At 39.3% G+C, this 13,466-nt stretch overlaps 1 protein-coding gene across 2 annotated transcripts in view; it reads left to right on the forward strand.

Moving 5' to 3' along the window:
• The window catches only part of RABGAP1L (RAB GTPase activating protein 1 like), a 740,636-nt gene that overhangs the window by 159,571 nt on the left and 567,599 nt on the right, over positions 1–13,466 (forward strand). For both annotated transcript variants that reach the window (XM_027565384.1, XM_027565383.1), the window contains exon 11: positions 7,926–8,067. In XM_027565384.1, coding sequence (XP_027421185.1) covers positions 7,926–8,067 — 142 coding nt within the window. The remainder of the gene's footprint in view (positions 1–7,925; positions 8,068–13,466) is intronic.

Here is a 13,466-nt window from a genome sequence, read left to right on the forward strand (position 1 = left end):
ATAAAAAGCAAAGAATTACTGTATAGCACAGGCTTTCCTTGTGGCTCAGCTGGTAAAGAATCCGCCTACAATGCAAGAGACCTGGATTTGATCCCTGGGTTGGGAAGATCCCCTGGAGAAGGGAAAGGCTACCCACTCCAGTATTCTGGCCTGGAGAATTCCATGGACTGTATAGTCCATGGGGTTGCAAAGAGTCGGACACAACTGAGTGACTTTCACTTCACTTCACTGTATAGCATGGGGAACTATATTCAATATTTTGTAATAACCTATAATGGAAAGAATCTGAAAAAGAATATGTATACATGTATATATCACATATATACATGTATATACACTCATATGTGCATAAAACTGAATCACTTTGCTGTATATGTGAAACATATAAATCAACTATACTTCTACTGAAAGAATACAATCTTTTAGTAAATTACTAAGACTATGTCATGTGAAGGATGTTATTGTGGTAGCTATTTTGCAATATATAGAGTGTATCAAATTATTATGTACAGCTTAAATTTGGTGCATTTTTCTAAGTTGTACAGTTAATATGCATAGGATTCTTTGCTGTATTTATTATCGATTTGAATTCATGAAGTATATAGTGATACCCAGGCTTTTGTTCCTGGTATTGATCATTTGTATCTTCTTTGTTTTATGAATTTAGCTAGAGGTTTATCAATTTATTGATCTTTGTAAAGAAACTACCTTTTGGTTTCATTGATTTAAAATTTTTTGTGTCCTCAGTTTTATTGATTTGTGCTGTTATCTTTATTATTATTATTTTACTTCTGTTTACTTTATTTTGCACTTCTTTTCCTCATTTCTTAAGGTGCATGTTTAGATTATTGATTTCTGGATGGCTCATTTGAAATACATATATTTATATCTCTAAATCCTAGATGTATCCCACTAATTTTCACTTGTTGTATTTTCATTTTTGTTCAGTTCAAAATATTTTCTACTTTGAGTTTTCCTCTTTGATCCATGGAGTGTTTCAGTTCAATTCAGTCGCTCAGTTGTGTCCGACTCTTTGCAACCCCATGAATTGCAGCACGCCAAGCCTCCCTGTCCATCACCAGCTCCCGGAGTTCACTCAGACTCACGTCCATCGAGTCAGTGATGCCATCCAGCCATGTCATCCTCTGTCGTCCCCTTCTCCTCCTGCCCCCAATCCCTCCCAGCATCAGAGTCTTTTCCAATGAGTCAACTCTTCGCATGAGGTGGCCAAAGTACTGGAGTTTCAGCTTTAGCATCATTCCTTCCAAAGAAATCCCAGGACTGATCTCCTTCAGAACGGACTGGTTGGATCTCCTTGCAGCCAAAGGGATTCTCAAGAGTCTTCTCCAACACCACAGTTCAAAAGCATCAATTCTTCAGTGCTCAGCCTTCTTCACAGTCCAACTCTCACATCCATACATGACCACTGGAAAAACCATAGCCTTGACTAGACGGACCTTTGTTGGCAAAGTAATGTCTTTACTTTTGAATATGCTCTCTAGGTTGGTCATAACTTTCCTTCCAAGGAATAAGCGTCTTTTAATTTCATGGCTGCAGTCACCATCTACAGTGATTTTGGAGCCCAAAAAAATAAAGTCTGACACTGTTTCCACTGTTACCCCATCTATTTCCCATGAAGTGATGGGACTGGATGCCATGATCTTTGTTTTCTGAATGTTGAGTTTTAAGCCAACTTTTTCACTCTCTTCTTTCACTTTCATCAAGAGGCTTTTTAGTTCCTCTTCACTTTCTGCCATAAGGGTGGTGTCATCTGCATATTTGAGGTTATTGATATTTCTCCTGGCAATCTTGATTCTAGCTTGTGTTTCTTCCAGCCCAGCGTTTCTCATGATGTACTCTGCATATAAGTTAAATAAGCAGGGTGACAATATACAGCCTTGCTGTATCCTTTTCGTATTTGGATCCAGTCTGTTGTTCCATGACCAGTTCTAACTGTTGCTTCCTGACCTGCATACAGATTTCTCAAGAGACAGTTCAGGTGGTCTGGTATTCCTATCTCTTTCAGAATTTTCCACAGTTTATTGTGATCCACACAGTCAAAGGCTTTGGCATAGTCAATAAAGCAGAAATAGATGTTTTTCTGGAACTCTGTAGCTTTTTCCATGACCCAGCGGATGTTGGCATCCAGAAGGACCCCATGCCCGAAGGGCGGCGGCCAAGAGGAGTTACCCCACGTCCAAGGTCATGGAGTGTTTAGAAGTGTGTTATTTCCAAGTATCTGGGGATTTTTCAGACATATTTCTGGTGTTGATTTTCAGTTTAATTATATTATGGTCACTAAACATTATTAAGTCTAAAAAGATTTCTTAAAGTTTGTTTTATAACCCAGGACATGGTTTGTTTTGGTGAATGTTTCATGTGCATTTGAAAAGAATGTGTATTCTTCTGTTATTGAATGGAGTGATATATCATATCAGATCCTATTGTTGATAATGTACAGTTCTTCTAAACATTGCTAAATTTTCATATACTTCTTTTCATTTCTGTGAGAGAAGTGTTGATGTTTCTAATTGTAAATGTGGATTTGTCCGTCTCTTCATTTCTGTGAATTTTCTTCTTCATATATTTGAGAGCCTGTTGTTAGCTACATACGTTTATAAGATTCTTATATATTCTTGTTGACTAGATCTTTTTAACATAGTGTAGTGTCCTTTATGGGAGAAGGCAATGGCACCCCACTACAGTACTCTTGCCTGGAAAATCCCATGGGCGGAGGAGCCGGGTAGGCTGCAGTCCATGGGGTCGCCAAGAGTCAGACACGACTGAGCGACTTCACTTTGACTTTTCACTTTCATGCATTGGAGAAGGAAATGGCAACCCACTCCAGTGTTCTTGCCTGGAGAATCCCAGGGACGAGGGAGCCTGCTGGGCTGCCGTCTATGGGGCCGCACAGAGTTGGACTCGACTGAAGCGACTTAGCAGCAGCAGCAGCAGCAGTGTCCTTTATACCTAGTGATTTGTTTTTTCTTGCTTGGTAGTCAACTTTGTCTTTTATTCATATAGTCTCTCCAGCTTTCTTTTGATAGGTGTTTTCATGGTATATATTCTAACCTCATTTTACTTTCAACTTTCCTATGTCACTATATTAAAAGTGGGTTTTTTTGTAGACAGATTATAATTGTGTCTTGTTTTCAACATAACCTGAGAATTATGTTTTTCAATTGTTACATCTAGGCAATTTATGTTTAGCATAACTATTGATATGTTTACATATAAGTTTACCTTTTTAATATTTATTCTCTGCTTGTTTCTTTTTATACATTTCTTTGTTTCTCCTTTGCTGCCATCTTTCGGATTATTTGAATGTTTGATTACTATTTTCTTTTTCTTGTAATTAATTTATTTTTTAACTGAAGGATAATTGCTTTACAGAATTTTGTTGTTTCCTGTCAAACCTCAACATAAATCAGCTATAGGTATACATATATCCTCTCCCTTTTGAACCTCCCTCCCATCTTCCTCCCCATCCCACCCCTCTAGGTTGATACAGAGCCCCTGTTTGAGTTTCCTGAAACATACAGAAAATTCCCCTTGGCTATCTATTTTATATATAGTAATGTAAGTTTCTATGTTACTCTTTCCCTACATCTCACCCTCTCCACTCCTCTCCCCATGTCCATAAATCTGTTCTCTATATCTGTTTCTCCATTGCTGCCCTGCAAATAAATTCTTTGGTACCATTTTTCTAGTTTCTGTATATATATGAGTTAGTATTTGATATTTATCTTTCTCTTTCTGACTCACTTCACTCTATAATAGGCTCTAGGTTCATCCACTTATTAGAACTGACTCACATGAGTTCCTTTTTATGGCTGGATAGTATTCCATTGTGTATATGTACCACAACTTCTTTATCCATTCATCTGTTGATGGACCTCTAGGTTGTTTCCCTGTTCTAGCTATTGTAAATAGTGCTGCAGTGAACAATGAGATACATGTGCCTTTTTCAATTTTGATTTCCTCAGGGTTTATGCCTAGGAGTGGGATTGCTGGATTGTATGGTGGTTTTAGTCCTAGTTTTTTAAGGAATCTCTATACAGTCTTCCATAGTGGCTGTTATCAATTTACATTCCCACCAACAGTGCAAGAGCATTCCCTTTTCTCCACACACTCTCCAGCATTTATTATTTGTACACTTTTTTATGATGGCCATTCTGACTGGTGTGAGGTGATACCTCATTGTAGTTTTGATTTGCATTTCTCTCGTAATGAGCAATGTTGAGCATCTTTTCATGTGTTTGTTGGCAGATGGCTAACAAAGGTCGCGTTTCTTCTTTAGAGAAATGTCTGTTTAGGTCTTTTTCCCACTTTTTAATTGGGTTGTTTGTTTTTCTGGTATTGAGTTGTATAAGCTGCTTGTGTATTTTGAGAATTAATCCCCTTTCATTATTTCATTTGTTATTATTTTCTTCCATTCTGAATGTTGTCTTTTAACCTTGCTTACAGTTTCCTTTGCTATGTAAAAGCTTTTAAGTTTAATCAGGTCCCACTTGTTTACTTTTGTTTTTATTTCCGTTACTCTAGGAGGTGGGTCATATAGGATCTTGCTTTGATTTATGTCATTGAGTATTCTTCCTATGTTTTCCTCTAAGAGTTTTATAGTTTCTTGTCTCACATTTAGGTCTTTAATACATTTCTAGTTTATCTTTGTGTATGGTGTTAGGAAGTGGTCTAATTTCATTCTTTTACATGTAGCTGTCCAGTTTTCCCAGCACCATTTATTGAAGAGGCTGTCTTTGCCCCATTGTATATTCTTGCCTCCTTTGTCAAAAATAAGGTACCCATAGGTGCGTGGGTTTATTTTGGGGCTTTCTATCTTGTTCCATTGGTCTATATTTCTGTTTTTATGCCAGTACCATACTGTCTTGATGACTGTAGCTTTGTAGTGTAATTTGATGACAGGAAAGTTGATTTCTCCAACTCCATTGTTTAGGATCAGAATCAGGGTAGTTCACGGCTAGGGCAGCAGGAAATATAGTTCTCTAGAAGGGTATGGCTATCAGTATTGGCCAATACACTACAGTATTCTTGCCTGGAGAACCCCCCTGACAGAGAAGCCTGGCAGGCCATAGTCTACAGGGTCGCAAAGAGCCGGACACAGCAGAAGACCCCCCGCATGCATAGATGCAAGACTTTTTTTTTTTTTTTGCCTGTGGCAGCTGTGTCCCAGTGAGGGTTGAGTGTGAAGGTGGCACGGCTGTTTGGGTCATGGGGACCCTGGTGGTGCCAAGTGTGCAGGGACACGGACTGCCTCAGCTGCAGAAGTTATGGCCCTATCAGTGTCTTTTTTGGAGCCTCCGGTAGCTGGTGATCAGAAGGCCTCTTTGGTGTTTCTCCGTAGTTCCGCCCATTCAGGCACTTAGAGGGCTCCTGTGCCTGGGGTCCTTTTCTGTTGTTCAGTTTGTCAGGCATATAGAGAGTCCCTCCTGGCTGGGGTCCTACCCTGTAGTTTGGTGTGTCAGGCACTTGATGGGCCAGGCTCTGTACTGTTCTGCTGCTAATGGTGGCCTATGGGGAGAGAGAGGCTATGGTGATGACTCCATGCCCTATGCTTGACTCAGCAGTATGGCCTTGCTTCCATGGCTTCCTGGCTTTTCTCCACAGGCATTTCCCACCACAGTCTCCTCCCTCACATCCCCTTGGTCCATCTCTCCAGTCAAGAGCAGCCCTGCCCTGGGATTGCTCCACAGTCCCTAAGCTCCAGCTCCCAGCTGCTGCCCCTTTTAGGGGACCTGCATCCTTGTCTGGGGTATGTATGGCTGCAGCAAGAACTGTCTGATTCTTATTCCATTTAGGCTGCCACAGATCAGCTGTTTCACTCTCAGCCTTAAATGTTTCTCCTCTGACTCAGACAGATTGCCTTGATGTGGGGATCGGACCCCTGCTTCACTTCCCCCACCCACCAAGGGCAGGTCCAGTCCTTGTAACACTCCTGTTTTTCCTCCTAGTTCCTCCATCCGCCCGAGTTTTGCGTGATTCTATATATTCTTCTCCGCTGCTCGGCTACTCCTGTCTGCTCTCAGCTGGTGTTCTGCATGCACTTCTGTGTCTGAAGGTGTATTCCTGATGTATCCATGGAGAGAGATATACTCCATGTCTACGTACTCCTCTGCCATCTTGTTTTCTAGTATTTCATTTTTATTGTATTTCTTTATATAATTAGTTTAGTTGTTGCTTTAGGGATTGAGATCTTTGTTTCCTGAATATAGTAGAATTACAACAACAACAAAAAATGTTTGATTTAAACCTAACCATGTAATTTTTCATGGCTGTCTTCTTTTTCTCCCATGTTTAATGCAGTGGACATTTTTACCTTTTATTATTTGCTAAATGGCTTGAAAATGGGCCTGAAATTTGATTTATTGTTCAGAAGAAATTCTTGAAAAGAATGAATAATTAAAGTAGTTATGTTTTTGTAATTAAATGAATTACAGTACAGGTAGATATTTGAGATAATTATACCTCTATATATGCCTATACTATTCTTATTTTATGTTCTTTAGAGTATAGTAAAATGGTGTAAAAACTGAGATAATAATAGTAATAAAAATTTATTCCCGTCACTCTAATTTCATGTTCTAAGTATTATTATATTTAATCTCCTTAATAAATGAGATGGTTTATTTTGGTTTTATTGATAAGAGGTAATGTGCCTCAGCAAAGTATTTTGTCCAAGACCACACTCTTAACTTGTAGTGAAATATGAATTCAGACTCAGGTCTATTTGACTTTAAAATTCATGTTTTACCATTAGTCTAATCATTGATTTCACAGATATTTTTGAATACTTACTATGTGTCAGGTACCATATTGTTTCTGATTGAAAGTCAACATCATCTCTGCCCATATGATACTTCCTCTGTTGTGGATGAGATAGCCATTAAACAAATATAATAAAAATATAATGTGTAGTTATATTATAGTAAATGCATTGAGGGAGAAGGAAAAGTTGTGATGAGAACTGAAAACATGGGAATGTAGATTCTTTGTAGAAGTAACATTGAGGGCAGGAGGAGAAGGAGGTAACAGAGGAGGAGACGGTTGGATGGCATCACTAACTCAATGGACATGAGTTTGAGCAAACTTTGGGAGATAGTGAAGGACAGGGAAGCCTGGCATGCAGCAGTGCATGGGGTCACAAATAATTGGACCCGACAAAGCCAGTGAACAACATCAACAGAAGTAACATTAAGAAATAAGGATCCAATATTGATGGTAGTTAGCAAAGAGTAGGAGGAAAAGCTGTATCGTCAGAGAGAAAAAGATATCCCAAGGCGTTGGGCGGGTGAAAGGAGAAAAAGTTCTCAGAACTGAAACAAGGCCAGAGTGGCTGAAGAATAGTATTGTAACAGTCTTTGAATATGAGATGAGGCTCATGAGAGAGGCAAGGTTCAGTTTATCTAGGACTTTGTAGGCCATGCTAAGTTGGTTAATTAATGATTGCCTTGGAAATTTTCCTCCTTAAAAAAAGGCCATTTAGAATGTAAGCCATTTGTAAGATGAAAACTACCTACTTCCATGAATTAGTTGATGGATATAGCTGGTATCTCTTTATCTCAGAGCAAGGTAGTCAATCCTAAGAATCCAGCATCACTTGCTTATCTGTCTGCCCTGGACTCTGTGGTGTCTTAGGTTTTTCTGATAAAAGAAATTGAGATTTTTTTTTCCAATGGTTAATAGGTTTTATTGTATTGGTTAAAATAATACTAAAAGAACCATACATTTAGAATGTAATGTGAACATTGCACTTGAAAGATTTTTCTCAACTTCAGACATGCTGTAGATCAAACATGACCTGCTGCTCTTCTTCATTTTAGCTCTTTTTAATGACCATTGAAATACACCATCTTTCAGTGTTTCCTTCAAATTTCTAATGTTTAAACACATTTTTATATCTTTCTCAGTCTGAGGGAAAAGGCCATACCAATGCTGGGGATGCAATATATGAGGTGGTGAGTCTACAGCGAGAGTCTGAGAAGGAGGATCCAGTCACTCCTACTAGTGGAGGGGGCCCATTGTCACCCCAGGAGGATGAAGCAGAAGAGGGTAAGAAATGAAACTTACTCAGTTTCTTCTCTTTACGTAGCTGCTTTACTTGTATCCTCACAGATGTGTGTGTGTGTGTGCGTGCATGCGTCTCTCTCTAAGCGGTAGGGGGAGGAGTGGTGTTTCTTCATAGTCTCTGCTACTTTTAGACTAGATTCTACTAGATGCAGAAGAGGATTTGGTCCATTTGGTTCCTTGGTTGTGTACTCCTAAGTGCAACTTACACAATTATTTATATTTGACAGCTTAACTTTGCTGTCTTGCACGTTTGAAGTGTTTAATGAAAAGTTTCAAATTCTCCTAAGCATTTTTAGAATTTCAGTGGTTAATGTCATGTCCTACTCCTCACTTGACATGATTCAGTTTTGATTTGTTTATTGTTGTTGCCTTATCATTTACCATTCACTTTTTTGAAACGCTAGCAGTTATCTGCTTTGTTTACTGCATGAATCCTGCTGAAAGTTGCTAACCAACCTCTTGAGAGTCATACTTCATTTGGCTCTGTGCTGAGTAATTTTTATAGAAACTAGAGCTAAATGATGGATCTTTACTTTTAACCTTTATATTATCTGCTTATAGGATAGGGTTTATTAAAAGAAAGTTTCTTTATATCATCTTTGCCATCTGTTTATCCTTCTTGTCAAGATTCTATTCAAATCTGTTGCCCTTTCTAATATTGGGTTATTTGTCGTCTTGTTGATTTTTAAGCTTTCTTTAAATACACTGGTAAAGGTCCTTTACCTGGAGGAGGAAATGCCAACCTACTCCAGTATTTTTGACTGGAAAATCCCTATGGACAGAAGAGCCTGGCAGGCTGTATAGTCCGTTGGGTCGCCAAGAGTTGGACATGACTGAAGCGATTTAACACGTACAAAGGTCCTTTATTGGATGTGTTTTACAGATATTTTCTTCCACTCTGTAGTTTGCCTTTTCACTTTCTGAACAATGTCTTTTGAGAAACGAAAGATTAATTTTTGTGGAGTTGAATTTGTCAATTTCTTTCTTCTTTTTTTTTTTTTTTTTGCTGTGCCCTGTGTCTTGTGGGACCTTAGTTCTCTGACTAGGGATTGAACCTGGACTGCCCACAGTAGAAGTGCAGAGTCCTAACCACTGAACTGCCAGGGAATTCCCTGTCAGTTTTTTTTTTTTTTTCCCCCCATTAATGATGTGTCTGTGAACCATTTAAATTTTTACATGTAGTTGGAAGTAGAGTTCTGTTTGTTTTTTCACTCAGAAAACATTTATTATCTCATGGTTTCTGTGAGTCATGAATTATGCTTGTCTGGTCGGTTGTGGCTTCATGTCTGTTATGGAGAGTCAGATATTATTTGGGGGATTTAGTTATTTGAAGATGACATTGATGGGGCTGAAAGCTTGAGGAAGCTTCCAGGGGGCTGATTCAGAATAGCTGCCAAAATGATGCTGGCAGTTGGCCAAGATACTTCACTTTCTCTCCACATAGGCCTCCCACTAGTGCTGCTTGGGTGTCTGTGTGGTACAACGGTGAGCTCTCCCCAGACGGCAGTCCAGGGAACTAAGGTGGAAGTTGCAATGCCTTTTATATCTTAGCCTTGGAGTCACAGAATATCACTTCCATAGTATTCATCTGCTTTGTGGTATACAATGTAGTTGCTATTTAATAGACTTACCATGCATTTTGTCTGACATATTATTACTCCATGCCATTCAGGTCTTGGAAGGGTATTTTTTGATCCAGTGAAAATTTAGGGCTCATGAGGTTTGAAAGTTGTGTAGATGTGCAGTGTAAGGGAAGAGCCATTTACTTATGGAAAATAACATAATTAGAAAACTGATACATTTAGAAGTAAATGGCAAACTAAATGATCCCAATTTTGACTTGTTATTAATCAGCAGAATGTTTGGAGACATTCACTGGCAGGATCTGAAAGTACTGTACGAAATATTCGAAGGCCATCATATTCTAGTCTTAGCAAGAGAGCTAACTTGGGCTCCAAATTCATTTTTGATGCAGCCCTTTTGACAAAGTTCGTTCTGCACAGGTGTGTCAAAATGGCTGCCTCAGCATATAAGGAACAAGGGGCAGAAGAGATGTGAGAATATTCCTGTGGTAAAAGCAACGAGGCTTATAGCTGAATTGGATGTCATGGGCAGCAGAAAGAAGAGAATGAAGGGACAGAATCATAGATTAAATCTAGGTTTCTAGGTTAGGTGACTGGATGATGTTGATGCCAACAAACAAGATAGGAATACCTGGGAAGAGTGGGTGTGGGATTGGGGTATGATACATTCAGTTTCAGATAGTGATGGATTTGAACTCACTGTGGAACATTGAAGTACAGCTATTTTTCAGTGATTAGAAATGGTATTATATTGTGAGAGAAGTTTTAACAATTGGAGATAAAGGTTTGAGGGTCATCAGTGTGAAGCAATGATAACTGGCTGAAATTTCTTTGAGAGAAAATGTGGGAGGGGTGGGTTAACATTAGAGTTTTGAGAGATCACTAACATTTCAGGGTCGATGCAGGAAGAGAAAGTCCAACTAAAAGATCTGCAGAAGAAATGATCAGAAGAGTAGGAGGAGAACTAAAACAAGGTAGTATTGGACCAAGGACTGGAGATTCAAAAGGAGAAAATGGTGTTGCAGTACTGACAAACGGAGCAAGGAGATTGAGTATAGTAAGGAACAAGATTGTTCATTGGATTCGGTAAATCTGAGAGGCTACTGGGTACCTCTGCGGGTCATTTTAATAAAGTTGGAAAAGAAGCCTTCTTATACTGGACTGAGGAATGACTAGAGGTGAGAAAGGGATGTTTTAAATACTTTTCAGACTATCTTTTCCAAGAAAGTCAATGGAGAAGAAGAGGAAAGAGCCTGGACTTAAAACATTGAGTTGCATGTGGCCAGAAAAGGGCATTTTTAGGGTGTAAGAGATTTGAGCTCATCCGTAGCAGGGAAGGGAGAGCTAAAAATAGTTACCCACCCCACACTTAAGGGTGCAGTTTCCTAGCAGGCTTCCTGTGTCTTTACAAATGCTGTTTACTCTGCTTAGAGACTCTTTCTACTTAAGGCCACCTGAGTAAGCTCTTCAACAAAGACATGTTAACAGTCAAAAGAAAATAGTGATTTTAGTATATAGGCAGTTTCCATACTTAGCAATGTTTAAAAATATTTTCTATGATATTTTTTAGTAGGTTGCTTAGGCAAATTATGTTTAAAATGTATTCAATGCAGGAATGGCTTGAGTGAGAAGCTTGACAAAACTGCTTATGAAAAAGCAGTCATAAATATCAATAAAATGGTCAAAAAACAGGCAGTGAAGGACTTGAGAAGGTGATCAAATTGTATAAAAATATGGAGAAAAACCACTGAGCCTTGAGTGAGAACTGTGAATGGTGTTTTAGTACTTGAGGCATCTCCTGTTCTGCTCATTCCCACCACTGGTTATAATCATGGTGGTTTTGCTAGGATGGGGCGAGCTGTGAAAACTGGTAGCTTTGCTTTCACCCCTGGAAGGGACTCACTCGATTTGGAGCAAATGTAGAAAAAGCACAAATCTCTGGAACATTATTGGAAACAATAGCGATTTTTTTTTTTTTAATGGCAAAAGAATGTGAAGACCAGTGTTTTATGTAGAATGATGTAATTCTGGTTGGGAAAGAAGAAATCTCCTTTCAAAGGAGATTTAAGGAATGACTGGGCCTCATTAGTTCTGCATATCACTGGTGGTCTGGGAGGCTGTGTATACATGCAAGGCTGCATACACACTCAGGCAGATTAGAGAGGGTCCTAGCTATTCACAGATATATGCTGGACACGAGGCCTTGCACGTGTACAGCGGTTTTGCTTCTTCTCTGTTCTACGAAGAGAACGTGTTCCAGGTGGAGTAAATGGCCGAAGGCTCATCTTCCCTGTAGGCTTCCCCTGTGAGCAAGTGGCAGCTCCTGGGCTCTGGATCTCAGAATGCAGAATCTACCCTCTCTCTGGTGCTATCATTTCTTGGACTGGATTATTGCAGTACCTCCTAACGGGTCTCCTGCATTCCACCCTTGTTCACTCCCCCTTTGTCTGTGGTTCTGCACTAGCCATAGTCACCCTTTTAAAATTTGTCAGATTACATTTCTTCTCTTCTAAAAATCCTCCATTGGCTTTTCATTTTGCTTGCCAAAGTTCTTTACCATGGTTTACAAAGCCGTATGTGATCTTACTTTATGATTTTAACCTTTCTGACCTCATTCACTGTCACTTTCGGCCCCACAAATTCCACCCTTGTCCTTTGCTCTCCTTCACAGTTCAGTTCAGTTCAGTTGCTCAGTCGTGTCCGAATCTTTGCAACCCTGTGAACTGCAGCACGCCAGGCCTCCCTGTCCATCACCAACTCCGGGAGCCTACACAAACTTATGTCCCTTGAGTTGGTGATGCCATCCAACCATCTCATCCTCTGTCGTCCCCTTCTCCTCCTGCCCTCAGTCTTTCCCAGCATCAGGGTCTTTTCAAATGAATCAGCTCTTCACATCAGGTGGCCAAAGTATTGAAGTTTTTCAGCTTCAACATCAGTCCTTCCAATGAACTCCCAGGATCTCTTTTAGGATTGGCCAGTTTGATCTCCTTGCAGTCCAAGGGACTCTCAGGAGTCTTCTCAAACACCACAGTTCAAAGGCATCGATTCTTCAGTGCTCAGCTTTCATTATAGTCCAACTCTCACATCCATACATGACTACTGGAAAAACCATAGCCTTGACTAGACGGACTTTTGTTGACAAAGTAATGTCTCTGCTTTTGAATATGCTGTCTAGGTTGGTCATAACTTTCCTTCCAAGGAGTAAGCATCTTTTAATTTCACGGCTGCAAACACCATCTGCAGTGATTTTGGAGCCCCCCAAAATAAAGTCAGCTACTGTTTCCACTGTTTGCCCATCTATTTTCCATGAAGTGATGGGACTGGATACTATGAACTTAGTTTTCTGAATGTTGAACTTTAAGCTAACTTCTTCACTCTCCTCTTTCACTTTCATCAATAGGCTCTTTAGTAGTTCTTCACTTGCTGTGTCCTTCACAGACACTGCTATAATCTGCCTCTGGGCTGTCGCACTTGCTGTTCCCCTTGGAAGGACACCTTGTTTCCTGGATTGCCAAATGGGTCTCTCCTTCCTCTTTAATAAGTACCACCTTCTCAGTGAGATTTTTGCCTTCTGAGTAAATAGCATGAATAATAATAAATGAAGGAGTAAATAAAAGTAAATATATTTATCACAAAAATTACAGAATAAATTAATATGTTTTCTTTACATTGCTTCAAGATGATTTCATACTGAGAAAGACTAGAAAAATAGAAGTGACATTTCTGAAATTACACTTGAAAAATGAAAACATAAATAAAATTTTCAATTTCTTATTCTTATATATGGTTTGAATAAGA

This window comes from Bos indicus x Bos taurus, chromosome 16 (genome assembly GCF_003369695.1).
Source record: "Bos indicus x Bos taurus breed Angus x Brahman F1 hybrid chromosome 16, Bos_hybrid_MaternalHap_v2.0, whole genome shotgun sequence".
Lineage (NCBI taxonomy): Eukaryota > Metazoa > Chordata > Mammalia > Artiodactyla > Bovidae > Bos > Bos indicus x Bos taurus.